Below are 18,080 nucleotides of genomic sequence, written 5' to 3'. Positions count from 1 at the left end.
TGTTGTTGAGATTAAAGCATGTAATCTGAAGGCACAAAGCACAGTATCTGGCCCACAGAGTATGTTGAAACTTAATTTCCCTTAAATTCCCCTAATTTCCCTTCCTTTAAAAGAAACTTTTCTTCTTAATTCATTTATGAGTGCCACTCCCTATTATTCTATTATTAATATTAAACACCTATCATTGAAAAAAGATTTGTGTTTTATTTAAAAATACATATAACAATAATCGTGTTTTGTATTTTTATAAATACCAGTGTTCATAACATGATGTTATCCCATTCACAAGTTGCATTCAAGAATGTAAAATTCTGTCTCTGTCAAATAAATAAATAGAGTCTTTAAAAAAATTGTTTGATATTATTAAACTTAAATTCAGTCAGGAACATTATAAACTTGATTATCTAGTCTCTGGTAAACTAATGAACTCACTAATTTATATGTGTGGTAGGCAGCTTCTAAGATGGCCCCCAAGGATCCCTTTCCCTTAAGTATGGGCTGGATTTACTGACTTGTCTCCAACAGAATGTGGTTTCTGCTTGGGCATTGTCTTAGCAAGATGACTCACTGTGGGTCAAGCAGCTGCTTTGCTGTGAGACAGCCCTGTGAGGGCTACATAGGTGAGCTTAGATGTAGATTTTTGAGACCAGCCAACAACCATGTGAAAGAACTTGGAAGTAAATTCCCCATCAGTCAAGCCATGAGATGACCACAGCCTTGACTCACAACTTGATGCAGCCTCCTAAGAAGCCCTGAGTCACAACCACCCAGGAAAGCTGCTCCTGGATTTCTAACCAACAGAAATTATATAATAAATGTTTCTTGTTTTAAGCTACTAAATTATAGCAGCAATATATTACTAATACATATTATATCTCAAGGAACAGTACATAATACATCTAAAACTGTCCCCATTCTAAGTCTTCAATTATGCTGGTTTTTATCTAAAGACTGAGAGGGAAACTGATGTAAATCTATAAAAATAGTTTGTCTGTAGGTCCTTTTCTGCATTTTGAGAAAATATTTTTTAAAAATTTCACCAAATTTTGAGACTATGTTTGGGATGGTACAAATTAAAATATGAGCTTAAAATAAAATAAAATTAAAATAAAACCTCAGGAGGATGGAGTTTCTCAGACAGGTAGACTTATTATAGAGCAAGGCACAAGAAGCCCGTGAAACCATTGATTAGAAGATATCTCATGTACTAAAACACCTGAGCCAGAGAAAACCAACTAGTTGAAATGAGTACCTCTTCTCTAATCAAGTCACTAAGGAAGAGGTTCAGAACTAGGTATTGATTGCAATGCAGCTGCTACTTATATATAGCATGTAGCATGTACCCAGGTGAGTAGAGAGAGCTGGGCAAATAACTCTCCCCCAAAATAATGGAGAGAACGTGTAATATATAGAATGGTTCAAATTCAATAAACATTTATCATGTATACTGTGTGTCAAGCACAGAAGTTGATTATTGGTCTAGAGGAATTTACAGTCTGACAGAGAAATGAGACATATGTTTTAAAATTAGAAATATAAAACTTGGATATTAGTTTAGTTAATGTAAGAAATTGCCATAAATTTAGTGATTAAAACAATAAATTTATACTTTTACAGTTCAGGAGATCAGAAGCCCAGAATAGATATAAGTGGGCTACAATCAAGGCATTGGCAGGGCTGGGTTCATTCTAGAGGCTGTGGGGGAAAGTCTGTTTCTTCCTTGCCTTTTTTCAAGCTTCTAGAGATGGTCCATATTCCTTGGCTTGTGATCCCCCAGCCCCATTTTCAAAGCCAGCAGCATAGCATCTTCAAGTCTCTCTGACTCTTCCATATTTAAAGGACCCTTGTGATTAAATTGAGCCTACCTGGGTAATCCAGGTTAATCTCTTATTTTAAGGTGATTAAAATTTTTAGTTTCATCTGTAACCTTAATTCCTCCTTGTCATTTAAAATAATATATTCACAAATTCTGGTGATTAGGACATGGTCATCTTTGGGAGAAGGGGCATTATTCCACCTACTACTGATATATTCCTAAAATCACATTATTTAAAGCAATTTCCAAGTATTTCTCTCAGTCTATAAAAGTCTTAGAAGACTGAAATGCTATTAAATAAAATGCCTGTGATTAACCTGGTGCTAGGAAACTAAATGGAATTTCTATGACTGATAATTAAATGTTCTGGCATATTAAGGTTGGCTAGGCAAAGCTATCATGTTCAGTGGGTTAGGTGTATTAGATGCATTTTCAAATCACACAGTTTTCAGTTTACAATGGGTTTATCAGGATGTTAACTCCATCTTAAATTGAGGGAGATCTGTACTTCTTCTGGGCTCTATCCTTCATCTGTTCTTGTTTTCCCTGGCCTCTGTGGGGCTATTCCTTTCAACCTGAACATGTTTAAAAATCACTGGAGGTACTTATTAAAATACAGATTCCTGAAACATACAACCAAGGATTTTTGATTCATTATATCTGGGGCATGGCCCAATAATCTGCATTTAAGCAAGCATTTCTATCAACCCTAGTGAAGACATTCCAAGAACCTCACATGAATAAACACAAATCTAAACTCTTCAACCATTTAATCAGGGACCTCTGTTCAATTTCAGCTTGTTTTGATACAAACTATCTCCATTTGGGGTGCCTGGAGGGGTTCAGTGGGTTTAAGCCTCTGCCTTAAGCTCAGGTCATGATCCCAGGGTCCTGGAATCAAGCCCCGCATCTGGCTCTCTGCTTAGCAGGGAGCCTGCTTCCCCCCTCTTTCTCTCTGCCTGCTTCTCTGCCTATTTGTGATCTCTATCAAATTAAAAAAAGGAATCTTAAAAAAAAAAAAAAAAAACAACTATCTCCATTTATTTAACAAATATTTACTGGATACCTATGTAAAAAGCACTGTGCCAGGACGTGTAAATAGCGAACCGATCTTACAATAGAAGCTGTAATACTTTCTAAAATACTCAGAGTATAAATTACAAATAATAATAAAGTAATTTTGGGACATTTGCCTATTACTATTGTAGTAAGTCTTTAACCTAACATTTCCCACACTGTCTTTTTCCTTAGCCAGCTCTTCCTCTTTATGGCACAGCCATTATTCTCCAAGTCATCCAAATTCAAAACTTCAGAATGGACTGCATGTTAGTTGGGTTTTTATCTGTCCTGCTAACTTCAAGAGAGGAAACAGGTGAACTGTTTCCATGGAAAGAATAAAGGAGATGGCAAGTGCTCTAGTTCAATCTCCCTCTATCAAGAAATGTTGGGGTTAGTTTACTTCTGAATGATCATTACTTCTTATATCTTACTATTTCTTTTTTTTTTAATATTTTATTTTTATTTATTTGACAGAGAGAGATCACAAGTAGGCAGAGAAGCAGGCAGAGAGAGGAAGGGAAGCAGGCTCCCTGCTGAGCAAAGAGCTTGATCTTGGGCTTGATCCCAAGACCCTGACATCATGACCTGAGCTGAAGGCAGAGGCTTTAACCCACTGAGCCACTCAGGCGCCCCTATCTTACTATTTCTTTTCTGGATTCTAACACCTAGTAATTTTGAGCACAGTAAATTTTTAGTAGTCATGTCTAAGTTTTCTTCACACCCAAAGTGAAACAATGGCTTATCTGGGCATAGAATCTGGATCATTTCTCCTCACTATTTTGAGAATCTATATTGTTTATCTTCCTTACTTAGTGTTAAGAGTGATGACAATGTGGTTCTTATACTTTCTAAAAAAGTCTACACTCTCAGAGCCCCTGGGTGGCTAGTTGGTTGAGTGTCTGCCTTCAGCTCAGGTCATAATCACAGGGTCCTGGGAGAGAGCCCTGCATTCAGCTCCCTGCTGATTGGGTAGTCCTCCTATCCCCACTACTCATGCTCTCTCACTTACTCTCTCTCCAATAAACAAAATCTTTAAAAAAAAAATCTGCACTCTCTGAAAGATCTATGATTCTTTTCTGTATATATTTTTAAATGTATCAAAATTACATTATTATGCTTCTGGACATAGAATTTTAAAAAATCCTGACAACCCTCAAATTTCCCTTTTCAATCTGTGTTCTAAGGATTTAGGTCTTTGTTTAGTTTTAGAAATTGTTCTTAAAATATTTCTTTGCATATTTACTATTCTTTCTGTTCCTTCTTTGTAGAACTTTGAACCCTCTGTGATTTTGTCCTACATATTGGAAGAAATTCTTTGGTTCAGTTTCCCAGGATGCTAATTTAGTCTTTGATTGTGAAAATCCTACTTAGCTAATTTTTTTTTCATTTTAAAATCAAAATTTTAATTTCTCGTATCTCTGGTTAGTTTTTTCAAAATGAATGCACTATCTTCCAACACCTCTATAAAGCTTTTCACATTCAACCCATTTCAATCTCCTTTCTTTTTTTTTTTTTTTTAAAGATTTTATTTATTTATTTGACAGAGAGAAATCACAAGTAGATGGAGAGGCAGGCAGAGAGAGAGAGAGAGGGAAGCAGGCTCCCTGCCGAGCAGAGAGCCCGACGCGGGACTCGATCCCAGGACCCTGAGATCATGACCTCAGCGGCTTAACCCACTGAGCCACCCAGGCGCCCCTCAATCTCCTTTCAATGTGCCTTTCTATACTGCATAAAAAGAAAGGTTAAGATTTAATTTCCTAGACTCTACTGCAGCAAAGTTTCTGGGTTTAAGTTCTGCCAATTATGGGCCATTTATTTGAGAACTAGAAAGCAGAAGTGTGGCAGTCTGTATGTACTATTACTTCTCTTATTTGGTAAACATGATCACAGAGTAACATAGTCTTTTTGTTGCAGTGTTACCAGAACTGCGAGTGTGATCCCTAGAGCTTATTAGGGGCCAGGGAAGGGAAATTCATTTTGGTGGTATGGGTCCTCACAGGTACCATGACTTTAGAGCCAGGAGAAGTAGCAACAGCTTCCCAATTCAACAATTCCTAGTGTGGGAAGTGGCCACTGCTCCCCAACCCCTGGTCTGGACCTCTGATGTGGCTTTAGGAGTCATTCTTCAAAGTTCAATTTCGAGTTTGTTTCTTAAGCCATCACAATCATTCTATAACCTGTTTAATGCCCTGTAATAAATTCTTTTCTGCCTAAAGTCAGTAAATTTTGTTTTCTGTAACTGAACCAATCTAAGTAGGAAAGGTCAGCCTTTTGAAGCTTTAATCCCAGTCCAGTATTTCTAAGTAGTATTGACTATTCAAACTATTTTATCATTTTTCTTTTAAGTACTCTTCACTATCTTCTTTTCTACTTTTCTTTCCTTTCCCACAAAAAGAAGGCATAGGTTACCATTATTGAGAGTCAAAGGAGAAATTTTTTAAAAGTTGAAAATAGTCTTGCTATCTGTGTTAGGCCTCTTTATAAGTAAAGACTATTGATAATAAAATAACATGTAGAAAATATTGTCTTTTCTGCTAGATTAAAAACTTCTTAAGGAAAAGGAACATATCTCTCTTGCTCACTCCACTATCCAAAATTAGCCTGAAGATTTTTCTTTACTGATTGATAGAACAATAACTAAAAAAGGATAGGAAAAGAGCTATTAAAAGCTCTTCGGTACTTTTAAAAGAATTTAAATGGATTATTATGCCACCTTTAAAAGAGCAAGGCAGATGTTTATATGCTAACATGGAAGGATTAACAAGATATATAGTATATGTCCATCTGTATAAAAAATTCAGATATATATGCTTATAAATGTATAGAACATATCCCTAGGAAGCTGCACAGCAAACTGGTCACTGTGGTTGCATTCAAGAGGGTAACTAGATGGTTGAGGGCCAAAGGTGATAGGTGAGAGGGATTCTTTTAGATTTGGGGTTTTTTTTGTCTCAATAAGCTATTTTATTGAAGTATAGTACATACAGAGAAGTGCACAGATCATTACTGTATAACTGACTGAGCTTTTTTCCCAACTTAAGCATTTTTAAATGCACAGTTTAGTATTAAGCATACTCACATTGTCATGAGAAGTGAGTCTTTTAAACATGTACTCTTCTGTACCTTTTGTTTTTGCCTAAGCATGTATTACATATGACAAAAATACACTTTTGAAAATGTAAAGCACCTTAATACCTTACGTTATTACCAAATGTTGGATGTTACTGAATTTTAAGATTAAAAAAAAATTTAAAGTCTCCTAAGGCACATGTAACTATGGAAAATTGATATGGGAAGAGTTCTGCAATTCCAAATCTATGCACATGTTCACTCCAGGCTGTATAAATGTGTTTTTTCTTCCTTAATAGTAATAAAGCTGATCTCTCAGCAAATCCCATTAAAATGTTGTAAAATAAAGTATGCCAATTTATCTTATCATGTGAAAACCCTAAAAATATATTAGCTTGTCAAAGTCTATGGTGAGAAGCTTCTAAATGTTATGTTTTAATAAAGTAATTTCCCAGCTGTTATTACTTAGGCATTAGTTTTAAAAAATATGCTAGGGCAGAAACTGCACTTCAAACACATCGTATAGTTCTGAGGCCTTATTGCCTTAATTAAACTTGGGACACAATTCCTGAAAATTGAATGCAGAAATTTGTTATATTGTTTTGAATGATTGAGACTACCATATATGGTGCAAATTATTTTTTTAAACTATTAAGAAATAAAAAGATGAGTAGTCTCTAAATAAATCTAATATAGAGGCTGTATTAAATTTATTTAGTGTATGAGAGTGTTTCTAGACTGTTTTATTCCATAGATCTGTTTATTCTTGACCAATATCAATTCTTTTAACAGAAATTGTTGAATATAAAAATAGAGTTAATAATGACTTAAATAAAAGTAGCAGGTTACCTGCATACCTGACCAATGTGATAATTTCCAACTACATCCACATTAGGATCACCGCTGGTCTGGATGATTGATAACCACTTTACAAATCACTCGTTTGACAAATCCATACTCTAAAAAATTGTGACATGTCAGTACTCTTAGTTCTCCATTTCCTCTCCTGCCATGACTCTCTTGTCCTTTACATACTGATCTGCTTAGGAACACTACTGTACCGTCTCTTTCCTGCTCACTGACAAATTTTATGTAAAGTCATAAAAGGAAAGTGCTCTCTCCAGTGTGCACAGGTTGAAGATACTCCTATTGCAACTGAATACAAAAATTTCTACAGGAAAATTAAATTATTCTTTATCAAATTAGTAACTAAGTCTCTCAGAATGAAGAGTCACTTTAGATAAATGCTGGGTATTAACTGGAAAAATGTGGGGCACCTGGGTGGCTCAGTGGGTTAAAGCCTCTGCCTTCAGCTCAGGACATGATCCCAGAGTCCTGGGATCAAGACCCACATCGAGCCCCACATCGGGTCCCACATCGGGCCCTCTGCTCAGCAGGGAGCCTGCTTCCTCCTCTCTCTCTGCCTGCTTCTCTGCCTACTTGTGATCTCTGTCTGTCAAATAAATAAATAAATAAAATCTTAAAAAAAAAAAACACATAATTGTACTAAGTCCACTCAGGAAATACAATAAAATGAAGACACCAGACATTAGATTTATATATTTTTTATATCTCATTCTTCTCAACTGAAAACAAACTCTAACATACTAAGAAAAATACAAGTAAAGATATTATACATACAGTGCAGAAAAATATCATAAACAAGGTCAGTTTTCCATGAATACTTGTGGGATTTTTAGTCTGGGATTTTTGTCTTATTGGTAAGAGTGACAGGCATAGAAAATTTGACAGACTACTATCACTACTCTAACAGAACTGTAGGCAACTAGCATTATAGGGAAGTTATAACAATTTTAAAAATTAAATGGATCAATCGCACACAAGGAGCCACTTAGGTTTGAACACACTGGAAAGCAGAAAGGGAGTTGGTTTATGCTTCTGAAATCAAGAACTGAAGATCAAGTTAGTTTAATATTAAGGAATCAGAATTTGGTGTCTGGATATCCTTCTTTATACTTAAAGAACATAATTTCAAGTAGTTCTAAGACCCATAAAGAGTTGTCTAAGAAACAATTTTTTGATTGTTACCTCAAAAACTAGATTATTTCAAAGTATTTCATATCTTGATGATACTTATGCCAAATGATGCCAAGCAATTATAATTATGTTTTATTCCATATGATATGGTACTGTGGTTATATAAGGAAACCATATTTTTCAGAAATGTATTTGGAAATAGAGGTTAGATGATAAGGAATCTGGAATTTGCTTTAAAATACATTTGAGATATCAGCAGAAATAGAGATGGATAAAACAAGTATAAATTTTGAAATCCTGGGTGACAGATACACAATTGTTATACTTTTGTAGTATATGTTTGAAATGTTTTATTAAAAATTTTTTAAACAAAGAAAATAAAACTATGTGGAGTTAGAGGATTTCACACTACCTGATGTTTTAAAGTGGATAGTTCAAAAGACAGTCCTTTTGCTTAGAGCTCCATTATTCACTGGACATTTACAGCTTAGAATATGGGTACTGGTGTAGAGATTAAAATGTTTATTCTTATTAACATGCATCACTTAAGAAAACCAGTTAACTTTCCCTTTAGATATATGGATGAAATTCAACTGCAAAGAAGAAAAATACTTCAGAGAATACTAGATTTTGTTCTGTTAATAAGTGAGTATTCAGCAGCTATTATTTTCCCATAGGAATATAGAATTTAGTGAGATTTATTTTTCTAATTGCATTATAACTGGGCTACAAATTCAACAACTACATGGGCTCATTTAATATGCTGCCCAGGTTCCTCTTCATTTAAATAGAAGGTATATTTATATATAGAACAACTGTTAAAAATGTATTTTTTGAGTGACATGAACAAAAGGCCGCTTGTTGGAAAAAGCATTAAGACAAAATTGTGCTCCCAGTCTGGCTTTTGCACCTGTCTAAACCATTCAGGAAGAAATCCGGCTGGGCCCTGAAGTGAGTTCAATTCTTGTCTACCCAGAACAGCAGCTGCTCAGAGATAAGACTTTAAAATTTCTCTTGTTCAAGCTTGAATTCTTTTTTATTAAAGCCAAAAATCTCTTGTCGTAGCAAGGAACTATTCTATTATTTTAAAAATAAACCTAATGCAGAGTTTCTTTTCTCAGGTAAGAACTTAGTCATTTTTATATTTTTCTCCCTATTCATATTATTCTCTTGAAAACTAATGTTTCATTCTAGGAAAGTAAATTGGAAATATGACGAGGCTTTATAAACTTCATACTTTATAAACTGGTCATTTCATATACATAAGCTATTCTAAAGTAATAATTTGAAATGTGGCTAAAGATTTATATGAAAAAATATTCTCCATACATCCATAGGATGCAATACTTTGCAGACACTAAAATCACACTTTAGAGAATAAAGCTAGGAAAGTGATTGTGGCATATGTAGAGGAAAAACAGTGTATTTGTGATCATAAAGCTTTGTTCTAATTTTGGAAAATATTTTTCATATATGGAAAATGGAAACAAAATACACCAAAATGACAAAATCTTGGTTGCATGATTTCCTTTACCAAACTTTCTATATTTTTCAGATTTTCCATAAAGATGCATTTTCATTTAAATCAAAAGATTTACTTATGCTATTATGGTAGCCATACCTCTTTTAGGATTGCTGACACAAACCACAACCATACGGAATGATATTTTGCACAAAATGTACCTTTTCTACACCATATTATTTACCTATCACAAGCTATGAAAAATAAAGTTTGTCCCTCCACTACTAAAAAAAAAAAACAAAAAACCTCTTAGATTGGGAATAATTTCAACATAAAAGGTGTTTTTTTTTTGTTTTGTTTTAAGGGACAGTAAGTTTTATTTCCAAATAAGGTCCTGTTTTTAAGACTCTCACATATATAAATACATTGATCAATTTCAATTTTTATTTAGCCAGTACAATAATATATAGTAAAAATCAATTTATTCTTTATACATAAGGGTCTCAGATAATTGACATCGCAGTCCCAGTTAAATATATTAGGTGATCCAAGTTTTGACACTAGAAATAACGCATATTACATTCTTAACAGAAACTTGAGGGCATGGGGCATGACTTCTACAAATTAATAATAGAGTCCACAGCATTAGGCATATAATAGAAACCTAAGAAATATTTGAAGAATGAATTACATTTCCATAGGCAATTCTTCATTTCCCTGCTGTTTAGAAGCACAGTTTAAAATGGTGGTATGCTGAGCTGCAGCAACTTCTTCCGAGACATTGCAAAAGGCAAGGGAAGCAAGGGCAAAAATGAACTATTGGGACTTCATCAAGATCAAAAGCTTTTGCACAGCAAAGGAACAATCAACAAAACCAAAAGACAACTGACAGAATGGGAGAAGATAATCACAAATAACATATCAGATAAAGGTCTAGTATCCAAAATCTACAAAGAACTTACCATGCTCAACACCCAAAGAACAAATAATCCAATCAAGAATGGGCAGAGGACATGAACAGACATTTCTAAAAGACTAAAGACTTCCAAATGGCCAACACACACATGAAAAAGTGCTCAACATCCCTCAACATCAGGTTAATATAAATCAAAACCACAATGAGATAATACCACCTCCCCACCAGTCAGAATGGCTAAAATTAACAGTCCAGAAACGACAAATGTTGGTGAGGATGTGGAGAGAGGGGAACCCTCCTACACTGTTGGTGGGAAGGCAAACTGGTGCAGCCACTCTGGGAAGTTCCTCAAAAAAGCTGAAAATAGACCTACCCTACAACCCAGCAATCGCACTACTGGGTCTTTACCCTAAAGATACAAATGAAGTGATCCGAAGGGGCACATGCACCAGAAAGTTTCTAGCAGCAATGTCCACAATAGCCAAACTATGGAAAGAACCTAGGTGTCCATCAACAAATGAATGGATAAAGAAGAGGTGATATATATACAATGGATACTATGCAGTCATCAAAAGAAATGAAAACTTGCCATATGCAATGATATGGATGGAACTAGAGGGTATTATGCTGAGCGAAATAAGTCAATCAGAGAAAGACTTTTTTTATCATATGATCTCTCTGATATGAAGAATTTGAGAGGAAGGGTGGGGGGTCGTGGTGAGTAGGGAAAGAAAAAATGAAACAAGATGGGATCGGGAAGGAGACAAGCCCTAAGACAAACACAAACCCATGTTAATCTCATGAAACAAACTGAGGGTTGCTGGGGGGATTGGGGTGTAGGGATAGGGTTATGGACATTGAGGAGGGTATGTGCTATGGTGAGTGCTGTGAAATGTGTAAGCCTGATGATTCACAGGCCTATACCCCTGGGGCAAATAATACATTATATGTTAATAAAAATAAAATAAAATAAAACAAAATGAAATAAAATGGTGGTATGGCAGAAGCCTTTTATATTAAAAGGACTGCAGGAATGACCATGGCCCCCTCTCATCCTTTAAGTACTTTTATGCAAGATATTTACAATGTTCAGTGATAGAACTAAGCATTATATGATTAGATGCTACCAAATGGCATTTCTCTTTTTTTTTTTTTAAGATTTTATTTATTTATTTAACAGAGATCATAAGTAGGGAGAGAAGCAGGCAGAGAGAGAGGAGGAAGCAGGCTCCCTGCTGATCAGAGAGCCCGATGCGGGGCTGGATCCCAGGACCCTAAGATCATGACCTGAGCTGAAAGCAGAGGCTTTAACCCACTGAGCCACCCAGGTGCCCCCAAATGGCATTTCTTGATCCAGCAACTATGTCATACTCTTGTTGTGCATCTTGGCTCCTAATTCAATAGTTTAAACTTACTGAACCACAGAAAGTCCAAAGTCTACCTTAGAAATTCTTTCAGTTCAAGGATCATAGTGCTTCATTCTATCAAATATGATGTTGGAATCTGCAAAGTTCATTTATAAGAAATATCTATCTTAACATATTGCTGAGAACAAATTTTTAGGTATCAAAAATCACAGAAGCTGTTGGGTGTCTTAACATAAAATGGGATCCAGAAAATTAAAACCTTAAATGTTAGCGGAGTACTCTCAAGCCACCTCTATTAAATGATTAAAATTAGAGGTTTATTAGGCAGAATACTAATTAGCACCAAACTATGTCATCTTGATGAAGACCCTACCTCAGACTTTAAGTCTGGAAACAAGTATGTGTGTAACCCTGAACATTCATTGTTCACGAAAGCTTATTTAGAAAGGTGATTTTATTTCCTGTTTTATGACAATATTCTCAATCAAGAAAATAGCAGTCAAGGCCTATCTTGTACATGGAATATATTCACCTTCAACTCAGTGTGTAAGTCAAAGCCAGTGTCCTTCAACTACTTCCAAAGTGCAAAATAATTTTTTTAATTTAAAAAAATTATAGATATATGTTTCAGTTCCTGCTAAGACCAAGGACATGGAAAAAGTAACACCCTGTGAATATACATAGGGGATCTTTGACCAAAGACTGGTCATCATACATAGGATACCCTTAAGGAAATGCTAACGATTTATAATTAAAAATAAGTCTGATGGATTTGCCGACCTGCTTCTAAGCCTTTAATATCTAATATCTGATATGTGGTAACATAGCTATCCTTTGTAGACTTGCATGATCAGCCTCTCATTTCTGCAGCTCAGAAGATTCAAAGTTCATGTTTCTGCACAGAGTAGAAATTTTCAGACTGTACCGGATATAGGTAAATTTTTATATTAAATAATCAATGTTTCTTAGGATATAGGATGGATGCCAAAATCATGTGGCCCTCAAATTGATTTTCCTGTCCATACGTATGCATTTCTATTTCTTCTCAAGCAAATATAAATGGGAAGGGAAAGTAGTATTCTTGAGAGTAAATTGCATGCAGAAGTGCCAGCTTTTAGCTTTCGTGTTTTTGATGAAATTACAAGTGTTATTTACTTAAGAAGGTATATATGAGAGTATATTGTATAGCAACTTTCACTGAATTTCAGCTCTGCAATATCAGGTACAAAAAAAAAGCTCCAAATACATAATAAAACACTAAACTTCAACATATCACTTTTTTTTTCAACATATCACTTTTATAGTTTCCTTTTAATTTTCTGATGAAACATTTAAGGTACAACATTTAGGGTAAACACTGAAAATGAACATTTTTGAATTCAAGACTATAGATACTATTAATTTTTTTTTACTCCAATCTTTTAAACATCAACAATTTGATTACAGGATTTTACCAGCCTCATATTATTTAATAATTCTAATTTTATATCCAAAAACTATTTGCCCACTTTTGAGTAATTAGTAAATTAGAAGAGTGTGCTTATTATACTGATATCCTTGATATACTGAAATAATGGTTATTTAGATGATGTTAGTGTTCAAATTAGAAAGTGTCAACAACAACAATAGCATATGTTGAATGCAAATGCTTTCAGCAATCAACTAAATACCAGATTAACTACAATACAATACAAACTACAATACATATTAAATACAATACAATACAAAGTCCTTTACAAAGTGTAAAGGACACCAGATTATCATTAAACAATATTTACTGAATACTTTCTACATGTCAGGTATTAAGTTAGCAGTAAAGGAACACAGTGACACATTAGGTTAGCAAAAGGGCTAATTTTTATACAAAAGATGGTGGGCATGGAACCCTTCTGTGTTCTTTAAGGTGTCTACAACCTTTAGGAATTTCTTATGTAGAACTTATATAAGTAATGGATACTCATTTTGTTTGGGGTTAGAGTAAAAGGGGTGGGTTAAATGACAGAGTACTTGAAATAAATAGAAACACACATTCTTTTTCATCTTTACTCTCCCCAGCCCGGTTGTGTTTACATTCTAAACAGTTATTTGTGGAGAAACAAAATTATAAGGATGAATGTTTTATAAAGTTAAGTACAAGAAATTAATCCTAAATTTTTATGATATGGCTGTCTGCATTTGAAGAAGGTTATGGAAAGTGATGACCGAAAGACCCACTGACATGTAACCAATGGTCCTTTCCATCCTAAGCACAGGGAAGAGTGTTCTTTGATGTATGCCTACTATTTGTGGTCTGTTACTATTTCTGACACTGACTCTTGGGTTCATTGCCTTTGCTCAGACAGCAAGTTACCCAAGAGTTTAAATTACACTTTTGCTAGACGTTTTATAAAAGGTACTAATTATACACTCACAGTTTAGTTAAGGCCATTGCTATTTTTGATATAATTGCGGACATAATGCAACTTAAAAGTAGTCATAATCTTCTTAAATACTACCCATTGTAGTGATGTCACAATTACATAAGAATCATTTCAACAGCACAACAAATCTATGGATATACTTAGTTAGTCCCTACTCTTCAGAGACTTTTAAAAGAGCAAATCATATTAGAGCACAAATTTTAAAACTTGTCAAGATGGCATTAATTGTAAATGTTCCAAAAGCTCCTAAACAAGTTAACTAAAACAGCACTATACATTTTTCTGAATCCATACACCCCTTAATTGTAATTTATAACCTTTAGAATGAAATGTTAACCATTTTATTTTTCTATATTAATCATTTCATCCTTTTTTAACCAATTATTCTTTCAATTGTTACTTTCATGTTATTTAGTTTAAAAATAGTACTAACACATAAGCCAACATAATATTTCCCTTTAAAAACAACAATACTATGTAGAAAACTGTTGACATTTTAAACTTAAAAAAGAAAAAAAAAGCCTCCAAGTTGCAAAGAGGTAGAATTTAATCGATCAAAATAAATTAGGACACCAAGTCAAAATTCAAACTGCCAAAACACTTGGGCAAAAAAGTATCACAAAGAGCTGCCTGGGTGGCTCAGTGGTTAAGCCTCTGCCTTCAGCTCAGGTCACGATCCCAGAGTCCTAGGATGGAGCCTGGCTGTCTGCTCGGTGGGGAGCCTGCTTCCCCCTCTTTCTCTGCCTGCCTCTCTGCCTGCTTGTGATCTCTCTCTCTCTCTGTCAAAAAAAGAAAGAAAAAAAAAAGTATCACAAAGCCTCCCGTCTTGGGAATCCAACTGTTACCATTTTTTTTATCATACCCAAAGGAAGAACTAAAACAAAACAAAACAAAACAAACACACAAAAACCCCCCAAACCCCACACACCCTCACCCAAGAAAACTAACTTATAGTGAAGCAATTAATTAAGTTCTGGATCCCTTCTTCCTAAGGCATCACGTTAATTCATTTGGAACTGTCCACAGGTTTGACATTTGTTTACCTGAAGTGTTAAACGCACCCACAGTCTGCGTCCCTGCCCTATTTGTACTTCTGACAGAGGAGTCCCTTTACAAACAAGACTAGCTTTGTAACAAAGCAAGCAAAGAAAACAAACCGTGCGCCTGGCAACCTCCAACCACTCCGACGTGAGAGACAGCACAACTCTCCGACTTTGCTGTGCTCTCCGAAACGCGTATTTATGAAAACCCTGTTTTAAAAATGTGTTCCTTTTCAAACAACTGTCATCTTCTAAGACATTCTCTGCCTCTCATTTGGAATTGAAACAGGTGTGGGAGGGGTCCCCTAAGCCTAATTCTCGCCACAAGTTCCACCTAGAGAGGTTACCGTCACCTGCAACGCTCTGCGGCTGCGAAGGCGGGCCTCGGAACGCGGGAACCAACCCGAACACCCCAAGTCCGGCCAAGTTGAGAGCAACGGGCACTTGGGTTTGTGTGCGGGGGCCGGGGGGGGGGTGCCGCCCGCACCTCTCTTCACCTCACGCTCCCAGACCCTTCTCTCCCCTCCCTCCCAGACCCCCAAATCTTCCTCTCTCTCAACCCCCTCAAGCCTTCTCCCCTCTCCTTCCCACATCCCTAAGTTCTCGACTCCCTTCCCTCTCACGCCCTCGAGTCCATCTCTCCCCCAAGCCGCTTCCTGAAGTTACTCAGATTCCCTCTCGCCTTCCTCAGCTTTCTCGCACTTTCCCTTACAATAGCTCCCTTCAAGATCCCTGAACTTCCGCGCGACCGCGGGCTCTCGACCCCAGACACTTACGAGAAGAAGGGATCATCCTCAAAGCTGCTGCTCAGCATCCCGAACATACTGGCTCTGTCACCGGCGGCGGCGGACGCGGACAGATTGGAAGACGATGTAACTTGCCGCGGCCGCGACCGGAGCCAGTGTTCCCCCACGCAGTCGATGCTACTCACCCGGCTAAGAAGGCGGTGCCCGCCGGGAAAGGCGGTGCGTGACGCCGAGCTGCTTTCCCATTGGACACCGGTCTCTCGACGTCACTAAGACGAGGCGGGGAAAACGCGCCGCTGCCATAGCAACTGCGATCAACAGAGCGGAAGCGAGAGGTTTGGTTTCCCGCCAGTCAGGCAACCCTTCTGAAGTCTTCTGAGGGACGAGATAGCTTGTTCCCAGGACTGCAGGAACCCCCAAATTAGACCACCCTCTGCGTGACCTTGGGCACAGCGCCCTCGGCCTCGAACCCTAACTCACTTTTCGGGAAAATGGAAATGGGTCAAGATTTGGGCTAGATGGCTTCCAAAGATCTAGTCACTTGCAGCATTTTGTTATTCACGGGAAAGAGTCTTGTATCCAAAACACTCCGTGGTACTTGGTCCAAAGCTGTGCACAAATACTGAGAATAAACATGCAGCAAGTTTTTGAGTACAGTTAATAAATAATGTACTCCGTGCTTACTTGAAGGAAATGAGCCTTATAAAATTTCACAACCTTCTTTGCCTTATGTGAGTCTAAAATTCAAAGGAATATTTCCCAAAGTGGGAATGCTTAAGTTTTATGTAGACATGATATTTAAAAGCAAGATGAGCAAGTTGCTCTCTTTTTGGTCCTCTTTCCAGTCTCCCCATTTCAAGGAAGAAGTCTCACTTCGATGCCAGTATGTCTTTAATACTTCTCCAGCAGTCCTTAACCTAACAGAATAGGACTCAGACAAAACACCTGCACCATATCCAAGATTTCACTACTATGTAGTTTTATTTTAATTATATTTATGCGTGAGCCTTCTGTTTATGGCAAGTGAAAATGGTTTTAAATTTAAAGCAGTGCTATACATTAATAACTAGTCTTTGCAAATGTAAGTGAAAATATGAACTAAATTAAGGATATAGCACAGGTGGGATTTGGACATGATGCGGGGGAAGGATATATGACAGTGCTACTCATATTAATAAGTTTTGGAAAACACTCTCCTGAGGCCTACTGCTAGTCTAAAGGTAGGTGGAGGAGAAGGTAGAAGAGAGGATATTAAAGAAAGAGAAGAATGATGAGTATAAGAATAGAGAAGATGCACTTTGTATGTCTACTTTAATACAGTGGGCTCCCCAGCCTCTCTAGGAGGCTGTCCTCTGGAGACAGAGAGCCATCCAGGGCTCCACATGGCCTCCTGGGATCAGACCAGAGAGGTGGCACTGTTCCAGCATGAAGAGCATGCAGGACCTGATTTGAGGTGACAGGAGTACTCAGGGGTTATTTTGGGAGTTGGAAATTTAATCCTTTGGACTTCTTACCTCCCAACCTTTAGCCAAGTTTGCTGGCAGCCTCCTTTTCCTGAGACTGATGGTGTGAGGTAAGGGCAGATTTTACACTGTCCAAGTTCAGATAGCACAGCCTTTCCAGGGAATAGGCTATTTTCTTCTCCTCTGGCATCAGAATGAAGTTCAGAGGGTATATATACATATATGTACATATATATATGTATATGTATATATAATCTCAGGGATTTCTAAATTAGTTTCAAGGCAATTTTTTTGTTTTAGAAGACTTGTAATCATTTCCTCTTTAAAATAGTACAGTCCAAGATGTTAAGGAGGGCCACATTGTTTAAAAACTAAAAACAGGTGTGCCTGGGTGACAAAATTAGTTAAGTGTCCAACTCCTAGGTTTGGCTCAGGTCATGATTTCAGTCAGGTTCCTGAGATTGAGCCCCACCTCTGGCTCCATGATGGGCATGGAGCTTGCTTATTTAAGATTCTCTCTCCCCCTCTCCCTCTGTTCCTACCCCTTCCCCACCCAAAATCCTTAAATGAAATGGGGTAAATGTTTGGTGTAAATGATAGTATTAAAATAGTTTTGGATTAACATTGAATAAAGCACCTTGTAAGAAGAATTTCCACCTTGTTCCCATGGGGATTTTTCTTAGACCTACAGTGCTAAAACCTGAAAGCTTTAGTCTGGGCACAG

General features: G+C 36.7%; 1 protein-coding gene across 5 annotated transcripts in view; it reads right to left on the bottom strand.

Moving 5' to 3' along the window:
- Window positions 1-16,105, bottom strand: part of MLF1 (myeloid leukemia factor 1) — a 32,434-nt gene extending 16,329 nt beyond the window's left edge. For 2 of the 5 annotated variants that reach the window (XR_014300431.1, XM_082690017.1), the window contains exon 1: window positions 15,924-16,105. Coding sequence is in view for 3 of the 5 variants with exons in the window: in XM_082690017.1 (XP_082546143.1) it covers window positions 15,924-15,970 (47 nt within the window). In the remaining 2 variants the exon portion in view is untranslated. The remainder of the gene's footprint in view (window positions 1-15,923) is intronic. The other 3 variants (XR_014300432.1, XM_082690018.1, XM_082690019.1) reach the window with 2 other exon arrangements.
- Window positions 16,106-18,080: the final 1,975 nt, after the last annotated feature.

This window comes from Mustela nivalis, assembly GCF_964662115.1.
Source record: "Mustela nivalis genome assembly, chromosome: 1".
Lineage (NCBI taxonomy): Eukaryota > Metazoa > Chordata > Mammalia > Carnivora > Mustelidae > Mustela > Mustela nivalis.
This window is presented reverse-complemented; position numbering and strand designations above follow the sequence as displayed.